Source organism: Petromyzon marinus, chromosome 19, assembly GCF_048934315.1.
Source record: "Petromyzon marinus isolate PM22_M1 ecotype Great Lakes invasive population chromosome 19, UKy_Petmar_22M1.pri1.0, whole genome shotgun sequence".
Classification (NCBI taxonomy): Eukaryota; Metazoa; Chordata; class Hyperoartia; order Petromyzontiformes; family Petromyzontidae; genus Petromyzon; species Petromyzon marinus.
This window is the reverse complement of record NC_133685.1, coordinates 2,072,937-2,091,055: the sequence shown is the minus strand read 5'-3', so window position 1 is coordinate 2,091,055 and position 18,119 is coordinate 2,072,937. Positions and strand designations below refer to the sequence as shown.

At 51.9% G+C, this 18,119-nt stretch overlaps 1 protein-coding gene across 3 annotated transcripts in view; it reads right to left on the bottom strand.

The window, feature by feature from the left end:
* Positions 1–1,341: 1,341 nt before the first annotated feature.
* Positions 1,342–18,119, bottom strand: part of LOC116943942 (signal transducer and activator of transcription 5B-like) — a 56,887-nt gene continuing 40,109 nt past the window's right edge. For all 3 annotated transcript variants that reach the window (XM_032957308.2, XM_032957310.2, XM_032957309.2), the window contains exons 10-19: positions 17,038–17,125; positions 16,445–16,567; positions 15,709–15,801; positions 14,480–14,686; positions 14,136–14,230; positions 12,894–13,036; positions 12,361–12,516; positions 11,669–11,732; positions 10,578–10,688; positions 1,342–9,961 (exon numbers count right to left, since the gene is read on the bottom strand). In XM_032957308.2, coding sequence (XP_032813199.1) covers positions 9,844–9,961; positions 10,578–10,688; positions 11,669–11,732; positions 12,361–12,516; positions 12,894–13,036; positions 14,136–14,230; positions 14,480–14,686; positions 15,709–15,801; positions 16,445–16,567; positions 17,038–17,125 — 1,198 coding nt within the window. In that variant the 3' untranslated portion in view covers positions 1,342–9,843. The remainder of the gene's footprint in view (positions 9,962–10,577; positions 10,689–11,668; positions 11,733–12,360; positions 12,517–12,893; positions 13,037–14,135; positions 14,231–14,479; positions 14,687–15,708; positions 15,802–16,444; positions 16,568–17,037; positions 17,126–18,119) is intronic.

The window sequence follows — 18,119 nt, the reverse complement described above, 5'->3', positions numbered from 1 at the left end:
GCGGCGAACGCTCTCAGAAACTGGACTGGAGGGAGTGAAACAAGACGACTTGTGTCTGGCTGTCCGGAGATGACGTCGCTACGGTTGGATAAACATCTTTTTTGTGGGGAGATCTTTCCGAACCCAGAATCGTTTATATGTTGTCTAAATCCTAACCGCCATCGTGAATGTTCGAGTGGGCTATATGTCCCGGATAAATCCTCCACCAGTTTTCAATGGGCCAGGAGTCATTTGAAATCAAATGATGCGATGTTGCGAAAGAGTACAATTTTCGTTTAAAAAAATTGTTGTTGCCCATTGGCCAATACAATTTGGCGCAAGTGCTGTTATCGAGTAGCAGCACCTACCAAGGCCGACACGGCACACGAGGGGGTGGGTGGCTAGCACCACGCCAGGCCTCCTTTGTCTCCCCAGTGGTGATGTTTACACACCGCACAAAGTACTCATTTGAGGCTAAGTAGACCTAGGGGAGGTCAAGGAACCGTCACAGGTGCTGGTCATGAGCGGGAAGCGAACTCGGGTCGCCGGGTTCGTAGCGCAGCGCGCCTTAGGTCGAATTGGACCCTGCACTGCTTGGCTAATCAAAATTGGTCAATTCGGCGTACAGCCCCTGCACTGCTTATCCGAACTACCGTTTACAATACGCCGGCCGAAACCAAGCCGTTTCAATATTATACAACGCACAAGCGTTCTACCATACGCAGGAGTCAGCAAACAGAAATAACAAGAATAGCCAATATTTCCAGATCCGCAATGCACGTCAATACGAGGCGGTTCTTACAGAGCCGCAGGCTGTCGACCCCTGCCCATAGGTGAGTGGTCGGATGCATCTCTAAACTAAAACTTTTTTTTTGTTACCAGCTAAGGCCCCACTGAGCTATGTGTAGCTCTTTTTCAGAAGAGACTTGGCTATCACAAATTATAGCTCAACCAAGTGGGCTCATCGCGTGGAAATGTACAGAAGTCAAATACTCTAAACGCGTGACATTGATTTTAAATGTGGAGGGGAAAACCGGAGGACCCGGAGAAAAATCCACGCGACCACGGGAAGAGAGACAGGCAGACTCCAAATATACAGCAGGCGTCAGGGTCGGGATCAAACCCACGACCTCCTGCAAAGCAAGCGAGGTAGTTAACATCTCCCAGCCACCGTGATGATGATGAGAGAGAGAGACACGCAGACTCCAAATTTCCAGCAGGCGTCAGGGTCGGGATCAAACAACCCACGACATCCTGCATAGCAGGCGAGGTAGTTAACATCTCCTAGCCACCGTGGCGCCCCTCTGCATTTGAACGGGCTTGCGCCAACGCGACAAGAAAGCGCGAGGACGACGTGACGTGTTAAGAAAACGAAACAAAAAAAAACCTTTATTGGCAGAAAATCGTGTAAACTAGAGTCCATGATCACGAAGCAGAAACCAGAGGCGCGCGCACAAATGGAGCAAAATCGACGGCGGCGAAGCGAGACGCCTCATGCACAGCGGGGTCGCGGGGCGGGGGGAGAAACGGCGACAACCACAACTTGGGACGCCGCGAGAGAGCGAGGGGCGACTCGCAAAGCACGGAGTTGCGACAGACGACGACGAACGAACGAACGGCAACGCGCGCGGCCTCCTGCCCGCGCCAGCCACATTCAGCGGATGGATTTTGTGTGTGTGTGTTAAGATGAAGGGCGTCGCCTCGAAAGCTACTCCCCCCCCCCTCCCACTAAATATAAAGCGCATATAATCTAGTTCATAATATCGCGTACAATCTGGACAATACAACTCCCTCACCCCCAACACTCACCCCACTCCCTCTGAATGAATACTTAACACACCCACACCTCCCTTTCAGTATATGTACTGTTGAACTATTCTTACTGCTCACAAATAAAATACAAAATGAGAGCGAGAGAGATACCCACCCCCTGCAAACTCCCTGGTATGCACACTGTAGCAAAACAACGCCCGGCCTCCTATGGGCGGTGTGCCGTGTGTGTGTGTTCCTCCACACTTCTCAACAACAACAAAAACATGCGATCAACCTGAAGTGCTTCAAGGCTGCTTAGGGACAGCTCGAAATTGAGTGCTCTTTGTTGCTGGCCGCTTGGCGCTGCCGGCCTTCAGGCCTATGCTCAGCAACGTCATTTACAAAACAATAATAATCAGGTAGAATCCCCGACATGTTGCGCACCCGCCTGGAACATTCAGGCGGTAGACATTCAGGCGACTGCCTGAAAATTCAAGAGGTGGGATAGCAAAGTTCGAGTTGTCCCCGAGTCGCCTGAAATGTTACAGTGAACCCATCCACGCTACGTTTAGAGGCAAGGTGCACCCATTTGAGGTTCCACTGCTGTTTCGCAAAGTGCACCCAAGTATCACGGCCAATTTCACGTCCTCCAGCCCCATTGGCATGGTCCTCTCAGTTCTTGCCTAAACTGTCTTGGATGCACTTTGCAAAAAGGACTTCATGCGGTCAACTCAACAACACAACCATCGCCCACCGTGACTCGGTTCAAACAAAAGGAAACAATCAAAGAGCCCCCCCCCCCTACACTTTGTTAATTCCAGCAAACACACGAACACAAAAACCCAAAATCTAAATAATCGGTAGTCGAGGCCGAGATTCGGCCACGTGCGAACAACAAGAGACGTGAATTCCGAACGGAGGGGGGGAAAACAAAAAAAATCACAAGCGAAGAATCGCAGTACGCGCCCAACTGTGTCAGCCGCGAAGGTCAATCAAGGTTAATGAGCGAACCCAGCCCAGCGAAGGCACCGTTCTGCTGGGGGTCATTAACGAGCTTTGCGCACCCTGACACCAGCTCCTTTGCTCGGGGGGAGGGGAGGGGGCGGTGGGGGTATAGGGGGGGGGGGTTCACACACGCCCCTCGGCATCAGCAGCAGTATCAGCTAATAATCACGATAATTATTAATCAATTAATATAATCGCAGGCTAATTCACTTGACTGGGCGATATGCGATCTGGATCGCCGGCCCAGTAACGCCTGAAGCGGTTAGTATAATGGTATTGTCTAGTCGATATGCGCTCTAAGCCTTATCTACACACGTGCTGTTGATTGTTCAGTCGCGCGATAACGTCAACAGTAACGCGTATATTACTGTGATTTTGGCATGGAAACACGTCGTCATTCGCTGTATTACTACATTCATGTGCCTATGAAGTTATGGCTTATCTCAGTATGTTTTATTTTATATAGGGACTACTAAACCTAACGAGAAAACGCGAACGTCTCAACAAAAACAAGATTAAAACGACGACGGACGACGACAACATCTCCGTGAACCAAGGCGTAGACGCGCGTTGAAGCGAAACACTCTTAAATAAATGAGCGTTAGGTTTCTCTCTTTCTGTTTTACGAATGACCCCCCCCCCCCCAAAGTGTAGCCAAAAAACCCCAAGCGATGCACAATCACATAAGAGGGAGAAGTTCATAGTAAACGAGACACAACCAGTGACCCACAAATGTGTCGTAACGTAGACCGTCACACACACACGCGAAGCGCGGCCATTTATTCAGTAGAAATGTGAGGATAGAATGGCTCAGGACAGTACAAAATTAACAATCCGTTGGCTGCAAGTTACACCTAGAGATCCTACTCTACTAGAGGCCACAGTTTTGGTGAGATACATTATACACTGGCCAGAGAAATATTCATTTTTATTTATTCAGAAGGGAAAAGAGAAATTAAAACTTAAGGGGGGGGGGGGGGAGGAGAAGGGTACCGCATCGGATACCGCCACCCCGCCTCTCCCCTTTCCAGGGCCGAGGGAGAAATACGGGCGGATTCATTTCTCACGGAATCTTTTCCGGGACCCCTCCACCCACCCCCACAAACTCCACCCCACCCACAGACCCTAATATATATTTTTTTTCTCACGGACAGCTCCAGCTGAAATTAAGCCCTGATGATATAACCCACAATCACCATGGATGAGTTGGCAGTCGAGAGTAAAAACTAGGAGTTTCACGTAAAACTGTGTGCAAGGTTCAGTTAAAATGACGGATCCCTGTCCAGCTCTCCACTCCGAAACTGAAAAAAGCGACTCAAGGTCACGCGGTTTTTCTTTTTGTATCGGTTCACTTCATGACAGTAAAACTTGTTTGAACGTTTTTTTCGTTTTGCTGAAATCAAACATTACTTGTTTAAACGCCCTCCAACTTCTGTGAACTTTTTCGAAGTCGGCCAATCTCTACAATCCTCGTACCCACCAGCTACCCAACATCGCTCCCGTCCACTGCGTCCCGTGTAGTGAGGGTGGACATAAAAAATAGAAAAATCTGTTCGACATGAAGTGTCCCAATCATGACACATGCTAAAACAGAACGGAAAGATTACTCATCTTTTTTTTGGCGATAAAACGTGAAGTACTGCTGCGTTAGAATGCCCTTCAAACGAGGTTAAATATAAAAATATTTAACTACAACTACATGCTCCCATGCGGCTCTCCGCGGTACGATGTGGGACCTTTTAGAGCGCTCAATCACTGAAGCAGGATTGGCTCGTAAGGTGGCGGGGATGTGTAGGTGGTGGTGGAGGGGGCACGACACAGGCCCCGCCCCCCCCGCCTCCACGTTCCCCATAAAAGTCGTGCGGACGGGACGGCAGATTTTCCCTCTACATTCCTAAACACGAGCTCCGATGCGAGCACGCCAGTCTCCTCGCAAGCACAGCCCCACCGCCACGTCCAAATCGAATCATGGCCTTTGTCCTCTCACTTCTCTCAACAACAATAACACCAACAACACCAACAACAACAACAACCTGATTGCAACTCTTGAGCAGGTCCCAACCAAAAGCCTTGCTGCTGGCGCAACCACCCACCGGCGGACTTGCGGACGCAAAGTGGCGCCACGAACGGGGCACTGCGCCGCTCAAAGGAGTCGACGCTCGCCCAATTGCTTGAAATCGATGCACCCCTGTGGCGAGCATCGTGGGTGATAAGAGCTACGCCTGTAATGCATCGCCACATACAACAAATGTTTAGCCTCTCGAACAACTCTCGAGTCTTCCCAAACGTATGGAAGTCGAATCTGCCTGATGAGGGGCGCCCACAAGTGATGAAACCGGTTTTGAGCGCATCAACACATGATGCTGATGAACAACGCGTCTGGGAGGCTGAAAAATACTGTGCAAGTTTCCTCGCTTTATGTCGTCCAACTTATTTCTACACAAAATTCGCGATGCAGCTACGCGGGGGTTTTAATTAACTCGTATGCTGCCCGACGTGGGGACAGCGCGCAGGCTGTGTGCGTTGCTACTCGACAGGCAGCTGTCTCGCGCGGGGCATTGGGTGGGTTGGGGTGAGACTTTGCGACCTTTCCAAAACGAGATTTCTCGCTTTTTTTTTTGGAACGCATCTACCGCATGACGCGAGGGAAACCAACTTTTACGTGGAAACACCAAAGCGGACGGCGATTTTTTTTTTGCAATCGAGTGCGGGGACTTTGATTGTCGGCTATGTTTCCATTCCTCTCGGCACAATTCCCGTTCTCCGCATCTAAAATTAGACAAAACTATAATGTAGTCGCTTCGCGTGCGCATTTCCCTGTGAGGGCTACATTAATGGTGCAAAGAGCCCGATTCAACATTTGGTAGCAAATGAAAAAAAATTACTACAGAAATATGCCAATGTTTCACGAATTACATAACGCACATATTTTAACAATGGCCCACTGTTTGGTATGAAGCAGAGACGACGCAAGGGTTCATTAGCTGGGCATAAATCGACAAGCTCTTGACCGAGAAAAACGTAAAGTCGCTTTTTTTGTGTGAGAGTATGAATCGGCCTCCAGGGGCACGTGGCCTCTTCCGGAAGGAGAAGTCTTGGTCACGTCCACAGGTGTAACGTGCAGGCCGGAATACGCAGAGATCAAACAAACAGGAGGAAGAGAATAACGTCTGCGGTGAGAGAAAAAAAAAACGAATTCCGAAATCAATCTTCCACACGTAGTTTTACCTATACGCTTTTACGTCTTTCGGAAGATCTTTGTGATTCGCCATGCGTTTCGTTGAGCCACCTGATATCTCCTCGAAGGTGGGAGCCGGGGTTGAAAATAGTGGGGACAAGAGAGGGGACACAAGCGAGGTTGGGGGGGGGGTGCAAGAGAGATATGGGGGGGGGGGAGGATGGCTCCCCACGGGATCGTGAGCTTCCTGCTAATTTCCGAAATAGCAGACGGGAAAACCGCACGCGCGACTTACGCGCGCGTTAAGACGCGAGCTCGCTGCACTTTTGTCCAGATGCGTTTACGGGCTAAACACTCGCAATGGAAACATAGCCGATGTCCGTTCGGCGTCCGTGAGCACCGTGCATGTGAGTTCGATCCCTCGCCCCCATCATTCGCCCACCCCCAGCGGGGGTGGGCGAATGATGGGAGGGCCGCGGTGCTGGAGTTCGTGTCTCGCTCGTCCGACGGCTGACTCGGGGCGCCGTGAGCACCAGCACGGAAAAAAACGAACAAAGAAACGAGGGGCGGAGCAACCCTATCCTGAACTCATAAGTCAACCAGCCGATATCATCCTCAACACGCTCGGGGTCCAAACACACTCGCCCTACCCCAGAATCCACGAGTGAACTAGCGTCGGTCTCGCTTGCACCCTCACATTGGACAGCTGACAGTGGACAGCAGTGTGGCCATTAGCCCAGACCTGGTGCAGATACGGGCAGCGTACATTATTAACACTACACATTGTTTGTTGTCCTTCTCCCGCAAGTCCCGCTTAGCACGGTTGTCTACGTACGGCGCGAAAGAAGTTCAACATACATACGGACATAGCCGCTAGCGCGAGGAACTACCCCTAACCCGAACACCCAACCGAACAACATCCCGACATCTAAATCGTACTAGCCATCTACATCACGAGCCAACAAGACTCAATAGCCGCACGCGGCGCTAGTGCTAACCCCCAGACGCCGATGAAACTCTCGGTCCCCTGACCCCTGATCAACGAGTGAAAGAGCCCTTAGCACCACTCCTGACCCCATTCGTCAACAAACTCAACTTTACACCTGACCATATCCAAAGCAGTCTCTTCACTTCCCGTTCATTTTTGTCCCTTTTGTTGCTTACGGCCGAACCCGAGTCGGCGTCAAATCTGCCGCCCGGACCTCCCACCTCCGCCAAAAAACTGAAGGACCTCAATGAACAACAAAAAACCCCACCGTGCGTGACCCGGGTTGTTGTGAAACGATGTGCGACGTTTAAAAAAATAAAGGCCGGTAGGTAGGAACCGACGAGCGTGAAGTCCTTAAGAGCTTGTTTTGTGTTTATCTGAGCTGCCCGAGCGTTCCCTGATACTTGAAGGTATTGAAATACTGTAGTGAGTGACAGGGCCACTGCTGGCGATACCAGCACCGTGCCGGCCGAGCGGCCCAAAGGCACGCACGGACCGGTACGCCCGGCACAGGTTCAACACAGCGTGTACCAGCGCTGCAAGTCACCAGGCGCTGATATGAACCAGTATGGCCGGTAAAAACCCCACTGTGTGGCCCAGTGTGGGCCACCGGGGGCCGGTGTGGGCTGGTATGAGCCAGTGTGAGCCAGTGTGAGCCAGTGTGGGCCAGTGCGAGCCAGTGTAGGCCGCCGTAGGCCAGTGTGGGCCAGTATGTAGGCTAGTGTGGACCAGTGTGGACCACTAGGGGTCAGTGTGGGCCAGTGTAGGCCACCGTAGGCTAGTGTGGGCCTGTGTGGGCCAGAGCAGCGCCGCAGGCACGAGTGGCGGAACTTACGCGGCGCGGCAGCCCGAGCGGGGACGGACCGAGTGATGCAACGAGTCGACTGCAGGGCGGCGGGTGAGCCGGCCGCAGCCTGCGTTTTTACTGTAAAAAATTGCTTTAAAAAAACCTAAGAAAAGAGTCCCTCCTGCCTCCCCCAACGCAGCGGTAACATTCACCTGGCACCGAAGCCGGCGGGGTTACGGGCCCTGCGTGCCGCGCCAGGGAGGACCCCCACCACAGTCGCAGGGTCCCCGTCCAGCCTCCCTCTCCCCCCCCCGCCCCCCACATCGTGGCGACAAGAGAGATGATGCCGCCACCGCCGCCACCCGCAAGTGTCGGGCGAAGGTATCCGCAGGCGTAGGTCCAGGTGGTCGGCGTCGAGGAGGTCACTTGTAAGGCGTAATCGGATGAGTACAAAAATTCATCTTGAGGTTGGGTGCGTGTATACAGCACGGGCTGCTTACACTCGAGTGGCTGTTCGGAAGCCAGCTAACCGGTCAGCATGAGATTTTTTTCGATGTGTGTAAGAGCTTGCATATGTCTGCTGAGGAGTCCTGTTTGCGTGGACAGCCTCCGGCAAAGACACTTATGTAGGTACGCTGGCTAGCTCAGGATAAGTGAATGCCTGTTGAGTGGTTTGTAAGCAGGGATTGTTTTTCATTTGGGCCCAGCCACACCCGTGCCTAAAGGAACCCGGTCGCTCTTCGCTACGGTCCCCCATTCACATTTCTAGTAGGGAAACCCTGGTCGCCCGACAATCTCCTATGCTTTTGAACCTCGTCCCCTCTTCCCCAAACTATGCTCAGTCGAAGTGCCCTGTGCAGTCTATAAGCCTCAGCCCCTGTGCAGTCAAAAGCCCCAGCCTCTGTGCAGTCCATAAGTCTCAAGCTGTGCAGTCTATAAGCCCCAGCCCCTGTGTAGTCTATAAGCCCCAGCCCCTGTGTAGTCTATAAGCCCCAGGCTCTGTGCAGTCTATAAGCCCCAGGCCCTGTGCAGTCTATAAGCCCCAGGCCCTGTGCAGTCTATAAACCCCAGGCCCTGTGTAGTCTATAAGCCCCAGCCCCTGTGTAGTCTATAAGCCCCAGGCCCTGTGCAGTCTATAAGCCCCAGGCCCTGTGCAGTCTATAAGCCCCAGGCCCTGTGCAGTCTATAAGCCCCAGGCCCTGTGTAGTCTATAAGCCCCAGCCCCTGTGTAGTCTATAAGCCCCAGGCCCTGTGCAGTCTATAAGCCCCAGGCCCTGTGCAGTCTATAAGCCCCAGGCCCTGTGCAGTCTATAAGCCCCAGCCCCTGTGCAGTCTATAAGCCCCAGGCCCTGTGCAGTCTATAAGCCCCAGGCCCTGTGCAGTCTATAAGCCCCAGGCCCTGTGCAGTCTATAAGCCCCAGCCCCTGTGCAGTCTATAAGCCCCAGGTCCCGTGTAGTCTATGTCTATGTATTACTCCCAGCCCAAGTACCCAAAGCGGTAAGAGTGGAACGATCACCCGCCACCCGCCCCTCCGACCCTGGTGATTTGACAAATTGTCTAGGTTCAGGGTCCGGATTCGCTTCAAGAACGGATCACAATTTTGCGTAACATTGCGCTGAATGTTGGCGGCGCTGGTGGCTGCAGAGGGGGTGATGTGAACCCATTATGCCCGATGCACTCGAATCAGAAAAAAAAAGTTGATTCTTACGCACGCGATTCGATGTGTGTGTCGTGAGCTTAAAAAAATCGAAATTTCATCGGATGCAGCGAAGAGTCGTTCCACCCCTACGAAGCGGTAATCCCCTAACCCTGTGCAGCCCATCCCCTCCCTCCTCGGGCCATCTCTCAAACCCTGCTCAGTCCACCTGTTAAACCATTGCTTGGGTTAAGGTGCGTACATTTACAAATCTGCAGGTGTGCAAGTGTGGTCAGCTCGCGGGCATATGCGTGGGTGTGCGAGTGAATGTGCAAGTCTGCGAGGGTTTGAGTGCGAGCGAGTGTGAGTGAGCGAGCGTGAATGAGTGCGTAATTGAGCGTGCGTGTGAGCATGCGTGCGAGCGCCGTTTGCATGCAAGTATGCGTGAATGAGAGCGACTGGTTTAGCGTACGTTTGAGCGAGCGAGTGAGTGAGCGAGCGAGCGGTGTGTGCCTGGCTATCCCTGGCTCGGCCACTGTGGAAGAACGGGCCGGTTCAGCAGCTCCTCCATGTGACGTGCCACATCCATCGAGTCCAAGTCGAAGTCCGTGTCAGGCTCCAACATCATCTCCCCACTGCACGTGTAACACGCACATGCATGCATACACACACACATGCATATGCGTGCACACGCATTCACAAACAAGCATACACATACATGGACGCACACAAACGCACACAAATATCTTAGACAACAATCTTTGATCGTGAAAGACATCTGATATAAATAATACGTTGTCATCAAGTCCTGCATTGGGGATTTTGGAATGTTTCATAATACAACTTCTAAGGGGTGAAGTGGCGACACAGTGGTAAGCACACTGCAATATGAACCCAGCGACTAAGAGTTCAAATCTCAGCCCACGGGCCTTTTGCGCCATTCACCAGCGTGCGCTGACCAGCGTGGTGAAGTGTCGTCAATCAACCCTAACGATTGACAGGATGTGGGGGGGGGTGGCCTTCATCCAGCAGTGCAGTGACAAAGGGCTGCACATATTATAAGGAGAATGCTCTCATATCCTTCCACCGACGTTGACCTGAACCAAGAGGCAACTCTTCGAAACAACAGATTTGTACCATGCTGCGTTGGCAGCGGTTCACAAACAACAAAACAGTCAACAACACTGCCCACTAAAACTAAAATCTATTTCCAGTAGTAGATATCAGCTCTCGTGTGGTGCCCACACTTGCCTGGGCGCGTAGGTGGCGAAGGTGGCCTGGGTGCTCACAGGCGACATGGAGGAGTGGTCCAGCGTGTAGGGCGTGTTGGGCGCCGAGCTATCCGAGTACGCCGTGGCAAAACTGCGCCATAACAAAAACAATGCACAGCCGCTAACCCCAGCTCTCCGCGACGCACACATATGTTGTTTCCGTGTCTGTGTTTTATCATTCATTCTTGCCTGATGACAGCTGCTTGTGTTGCAACCGAAATGTCACATTCTATTATTATTTGTTTAGATTTTCTACGTGACTTTACTGAAAGAACCAAAGAGTAAGACTCCAGTAGGTGACATGTGACTATTAGCCGCAGCCATAGCGAAGGAAATACTGGATGTGGTGTACCGGGTGCGGAAGTGTATCTGGGTCGCCTGCAGAGCGGATCAGTCGGCACACGTGACTTAGTAGCTACAGCCATAGCGAGAGGCACGATGGACGTGGCCTTGCCGCGTGCGGCAATGTTTTTCCGAGTCGTTGACGCAGACAGGCCCAGCGAAAGTTAAGCACTGACAAACAGCATTTGTTTGTACAAATTCAGCGGCTGTAGCGAACCCCGCTGTGTGTGCGTGCATGCTTGTGTACGCGCGTGCGTGCTTGTGTGCGTGCATGCGGGCAGGGACAGCGTCTACATGCAGTACACAGGCAGCACACAGGCAGCACACAGGCAGCACACAGGCAGCACACAGGCAGCACACAGGCAGCACCACGAGCAACACGGGTGACTCCTGGGTTTGGCCAGCCCATCCACGCAGCGGGTTTGGGGGTCGACAGTCAACACGTGCCAGCACTTCCTCTTGGCACAAGCTCTCGAAATGTTCAAATTATATCGTTTTATTATTTTACAAATTTAGAAATCGCAAAAACAGACCACAAAGAGGTTGCAAAGTGCTGTACGGCATAACAAAACAGCTTTCATTAAAGGTCATGAAAACACAGTTTAGAAATTACACTGCCCCCTAATATAAAAACCCAGATTTCTCCAAAATGAGTAAAGATATCTTACGAAATAAAAAAATGTATTGAATTAAATTCTACAAGGTGCCAATCAAGCCGAGGACACTTACTCGGGCACGACCTGCTTGATCTCTGGCTTCACGTAGCCGTCGTCGTTCACCTCACGCCCGTTGGCTGTCGGGAGTAAAAACGGGCACATTGAACGTTAATTTGACTAAATTCTAGCAAACGCTCTCTCTCTCTCCCTCTCGCCAGGTGGGTGGGCAAGTGCTGCTCCCAACTGGGGACTGGACGTCGCGTGTAAGCGTCTCGTAAGTAACTCTGTCATATCATGTTCCCTTCGGCTGCACAACCCCACGAAGGTCTGTACAGCTCTGCCGCTACGACGATAATCACAATACACCAGTATGTAGGTCCATATATTGAACCGAGACCGTTTTAAACCCCTGCCGGTCCACGGGCCAGTTTCTGAGCATTCACTGCTGCTCAGGAGGTCCCAACCACGCAAGCTGCTGTCTGTCCTCCTCCTGACTGGTTGCCACTCACTTCAACCAATTAGGGTTGGGCTTGCTTGAACCAATGTACGTATCTATGTTGAATTTCTTTAGCGCTGTAAGTAGCCAACCGTGCTGATCGGAGGTGCGGGGGAAGGACAACACAAATGCGCAGTGTTAATGTACGCTGCTCGTATCTGCCTCAGCTCTGGGCTAACGGCCACGCTGCTGCCCAGAGTCAAGGCACCACGCCTAGCGGGCGACGCCGAATGCACCGTGCGGGATCGGCGGGTGGGCGCGGTACGTACGCATCAGCGGCGTGTAGTACTTGGAGAAGGCGTCGTCCTTGGGCCGGTCCGGGTACAGGAACTGAAGGTGGCTGAGATCGCTGATGCGATCGGCCAGCGAGCGGATGCTGAAGTCCTTCGCGGTGTACGGCATGAGGTTCCACACGAGCCGCTCGCCTGCACCAAACACGCGCAAGGGCAGCGAATCCACAACGGAGCCGACGCGGGTGTCGTTAGCGAGCACACAAAGAAGGCCAGAATGGCGCGAGACGGGGATGGTAGGAACCGGGTACTCGTAACAAAACGGATTTGACCCACGGCGGGAAGGACTAGTTCAGATATTCACCAACGATGTTGGACACGAGAGCGGGAATCGAATTCGGTTGGCCGGGTTTGTTCTGCAAAGCAAGCCGTAATGCTTGGTGACAATTGGTGAAAATTGTTGCTTTAAAAAGAACCCGGGGATGCGGCAAGAGGTTACGAATCACTGGTAGCCGACCGCTATATAGAGTGATGTGGTTGGCAAGGGCGTGCGTGCAACCATCAATATGCACCCCGGTTGGTGGGGTTGTCGGCGACCCATGCGATGGTGATGCCACCGATCTCGGAGTCGCTGTAGCGCAGCAGGAAGGTCCCATTGGGCTTGGACAGGAGCATGTCCTGTGCCTGCTGCTTGTTGGCGAACCCCAGGATGGCCCTGCGCATGGAGGGGGAAGGTGGCGGCGGCGACGATTAAACGTCGTCTCTGTACCAGACTCGGAGACGCGTTGGGCTCAGATATAACGTTTCGGACAAAACGTTATATCTGATCAGGAAAAAGTGTGCCGCTGCAGGAGGCGGAGCAACTCGCATGACGTCACTTCCGTGCTTTTGCTGCCAACACTGCCATAAGTTGACGTCACTTTAGCTTTCATGATTGAAATGCAAACAAAAGTTGACATGATGAATACTGTTTCACTGATGACATTTAACAGTAAATAGTGTGTCAATGCCTTGCGTAAGCTCTCTAATCTGTGTGTTAATTTTACTATCGCTCACTGTTATCCAGGAACATTGGTATCCACACAGACTTTGGACTGGTATTAAAATTTCTAGGTATCATCAGTAGAGTCAGGCTTGTTAAACAAATAATGATGTGCTGCTAGATGTTATTGCCAAGCTTACTTCACCTTCACAATTGGCCTGTCACTGCAAAAAGCAATATTGTATAACATGGTACATTGGACTCGGTTCTTTCGAGGGCAATTTAATGGCAATCATTACTGCCAAAAAGAGTAGTTGTCAAAATCTGGACAAGTCTGATCACTACCCTCCCTAGTGGGCAACTGGGCATGGCAGTTTCCAATCAGAACATAGAAAGAATGCCACATGACTGCCCGATGGCGTGTGCTCTTGTAGACCAATGACTGCTCATCAGGCACACTTTTCAACACAATCTGTGTTCGTTTGGCAGGCAGAACGAGAAAGTAACTCAATGCCGATGCCGTATGGAGTTGCTTGTAGTTAAATGCATTATGGGCAACAATTGCCCAAATATTTCCCGAGAATGCCATGCCCTCGACCGTGGTATGTACGTACGTATCTCTAACTTCTTTCGCATCGTACGTAGACAACTGTGCTAATCGGAGGTGCGGGGGAAGGACAACAAAATGTTCAACCACGTGGTTGAACGAGTTTCACATGAACGGCCTGTTTTCCGATACAACAGTGTACACAGCGACCATGGTGGTGTACACAAGGTTTATTTAGCTCCCCGACCACCAAATCATATTTCTTTCTCTGCCTCGGCCACTAACCCGTCGTTCCAGTGCTGCTTGAGGTGCTTCTTAGTGAGCTCCATGACCCCGTCGAACCACTGCCAAAACGTGAAGTTTCGGCCCTGCAGGCTTTCCTGGTGTCAGAAAGCGCACGCGCACAGCACAAGCGGGCACAGTCTTCAGCGCGCGATGTACGGCAAAGGCCACTTTAAAGACTTTTTCTCCCACGAACGAAGTTTCGACATCAAGTCGGACAGCCTGGTAGACACAAAACCTACATACGTCTCTATTTCCCATAGACGCGTCGCTTTGACGCACCGATGAAATTGATACGGGACTCGTTGCCATCCGAGCCCTGGCACGGCTCAGCCGGCGCACCCTACCCTGTTGAACTGCGCCCAGGAGATGGTGAGGTTGCAGTAGTCGTCGGCGTGGGTGGACGTGCTGTTGAAAGCCTTCTGTGCCAGAAACACGATGTTCTCCTCCGAGAGGCCCCTCTGGCTCTCCACGCTGGCCTTCAGCTTCATGTTGAGGGCATCCACCAGCTGGGGCCATGCCACCTTGTCCGGCACCTGGAACGGCACGCGGCCCTGCCGGCGTGCCGGAGGGGTAGGGGAAGGGATCCAAACGGACGTGCGTATACGTGGGTCAGTTGCGATGCTATTCACAAGGGCGAGTAGCGATCCGACACGTTTGATATTCTCTAGCCTTCCTTATTGAACTTCCTTCGGCAAGCCTTCCCCGCTGACAATATGTACACTCCAGATATTTAGCCTTCTCCGAGTTGCTCTAATGAGACTTAATCTCCTCCTTTCTTCTGAAACAGGGGTGAGGAACCCAAGGCCCGTAGACAATACCGGGCCTGCGACTCTGATCCATGCAGTAGGGGGCAGCACCTTTCTACCAACCCCGCTACACAGTAATGATCACGGCGCCGCAGTCACAGTGACAATTTTAATTCTGAGAGCTGGAATTTTGCCAAATTAAGTGCAGAAGGCAATTTAACGTGGCCTTACTTTTGTACAGTCATTGCTGACCAGGCTAAAATCATCGACTCAATAGACTTTGGAACCTGATTTAATCACAGGCAGCTGCCTAGATTTGTACCAAGGATCGGAGCCGTGCCAGCTCAGCGCTCTGACCTCTAAGCCACCCCCGGCCACTTCTGTTGCGCATGTTTTTGTACGTCACCGCAGTGATGTTACTAAAGGGCGCCTAATACTCGATGTTTTTCTCTTACCGTAAACACAGCCTCCTGCTCATGTTGGACAGCCCAAAACACACAGCCTCATTAAATGGCAAAGCTCCAATTCACATTCGGCATTGCGTTCTGTCTCAGGTTATCTAATTGCAGGTGACATGAGCCAGCGATTAATTAATTAGATTATAGGAAGAGAAGAGGCAGCGTTTAATGCTCCAGTGGGTTCTGCTGGGCCATCGCCAAACCACGGAGGCTGCGTGGATTTCTTGGCTGGGAATCCAGAGGCAGGCGGTGTTCACCACCTGCCAGAATTGGAGCCGTGGCAAGCCAGTGCAAGCCTATATCCGTGCATATAAGAGATCAGAGGCTCGTGGTGGTGTTGTGGCCATGAGCGGCACGCGCGTTGCGCACCGGTTCGGCAAAGGCGTTGTCCCACAGGACAGTGGCGGTGGCGTTGTTGTCCTGGCTCCCGTGAACGATGACCACTACGGGCAGGGACAGCGTCTACACGCAGCACACAGGCAGCACACAGGCAGCACACAGGCAGCACACAGGCAGTACACGAGCAACACGGGTGACTCCTGGGTTTGGCCAGCCCATCCACGCAGCGGGTTTGGAGGTCGACAGTCAAACACGTGCCAGTAGTTCCTCTTGGCACAAGCTCTCGAAATGTTTAAATGATATCGTTTCATTATTTTACAAATTTAGAAATCGCAAAAACAGACCACAAAGAGGTTTCAAAGTGCTGTATGGCATAACAAAACAGCTTTCATTAAAGGTCATGAAAACAGTTTAGAAATTACACTGCCCCCTAATATAAAAAACCCAGATTTCTCCAAAATTTGTAAAGATATATACGAAATAAAAAAAAATGTATTGAATTTAATTCTACAAGGCGAGTATCTCAGAGGTCAGTGCTGAACCTGGGTCCACTACTCGTCACCCTATCCATCCCCACAATGTCCACCTTTGTCTTCCTCTTACCCTTCTGCGAGTCGATTTTTCCAAGATGGAGGAGGTACGGCATTGGGACTCCCAACGAGCTTTGTGTTACAGGCCTGCAACATGCATGTGCCGGCGCGTGCATGCCGAAGCCGGTAGCTCGGGGTGTGTGTGTGTGTGCGTGCGCGTGTGTGCGCGTCCTTACCCGGACTTGAAAGACAAGCTCATTGCCCCCGATGCTGAAGTGCGACTGGAAGAGGATGGTGAACTTCTCCTCTGTGACCGACTCCGCTCCACGCCGGTCTGAGCGTTTGATCTTCTTGAGAGACTGGACATAGACAAAAACACAAAGATCCCCTGTGTAGCCTGCACAGGCTGTTGGGGCGAGTGCTGTCAGTGGAGCACCCATGAAGGTCGGCACGGCGTTCTGTTTACACACTGCACCAGGTACTCATTTAAGGCTGAGTCAACCGAGGAGAAGCCAAGGAGCAATTTAAATCATCACCACGGGTGTTAGCCATGGCCAGGAATCAAACTCGGACCGCCGTATTGGCAGTGCAATGCGCAAAATCACTACGTTTGCGCTCTCCACTAAAACGAGTGCACACACACAAACGCACACGCACCAGCGTGCCTGCATCAGGATTAAACCACGGAGTGTTTGACTCGCCCTCCTAGCTCCGCATCTGCCCTCTCCAACAACAACAAGGGGGTGCCCCCCGCTCCTTGCGAGGTTGCACGGCCAAAGCCAGAACGACGTGTGCACCGACGCATCCAAGCTCTTGCCGGAGCGCTCACCATGTTCCTGAAGTTGGCGGTGAGAGTCCCTGTGGCCTGCTGGAACTCCATGACGCTGCAGTTGTTGAGGATGTCTCCACTGCTCTCACTGTACGAACGGACAAGGAAACCATTGGTAGGAATTTAGAGAAAAATTGTTTTTCAAATGTAAAAAATAATGAAGAAGTCCGGCGGACGCCGACTCCGACGTATACACACATATGACTTAGGAAGCGCATTGTTGTATTCCGTTCAAACGCGACGAACTTCCTCGTCCCATTAAAGTAATGTCGTTCTTTCGTGAACCGCATTTGTTCCCAGAAACGGTTAAGTCTCGGCACCAAAGTGAGAGTCTACCATAGTTGTGTTGTCAGTTTTGTTGTATAGGTGTGAGGGCCTGCACATTGCGTCAAGCCGATTTGGATCAGCTGCAGTCCTCCATCCACATGCGATGGCAAAGATGCCTTCTTGTCATCTGACGGTTTGACTTTGTCAGAAATGTCACCATCTGCGACCGTTTTCCCAGCGTTCGAGAGCTTAGTTTGAGGGAGACAGCTGTCACTCTGTGGACACGTCGCTCCGTCTTGATGTGCAAGCTCCTGCAGAAAATTGCGCACTTCAGTTGGCGGTCGACGTTCGAAGTGGACTGATCCGTGGATCAAACAAATCACTTGAGACACCAGTGTACGGCAGCAAGGGCAGTTGTTGCAAATGCTGTCGCAACAGGTCACACGTTTGGCACAACGGTCCTTCGCTGACTATGCGTGATGGAGAAATTTCGTGTGACACAGATCGAGGAATCGTGTTTGACCTAAACTGAGAACCACAACATCGTCTATCAAGATGCAAGATCTCAGATCAAGACATGCACAGCCGTGACTCAACCGCATCCGGTTCTTCCGCTCACCAACAACAAAACGGACAACACGAGCTCCTGGCTCGTGGTTTCCGAGGCTGGCCCTCTGTTTAATTTCCCCCCTTTTTCGTTGCCCGGCGCATGAACCACACCCTCCAGCCACCGATGATTACCGGCACAGTCACACCCCCCGTGTACACTCGATAACTACCCCGTTGCTCTGGCTCCCGCCGACGTCACGTCGGGC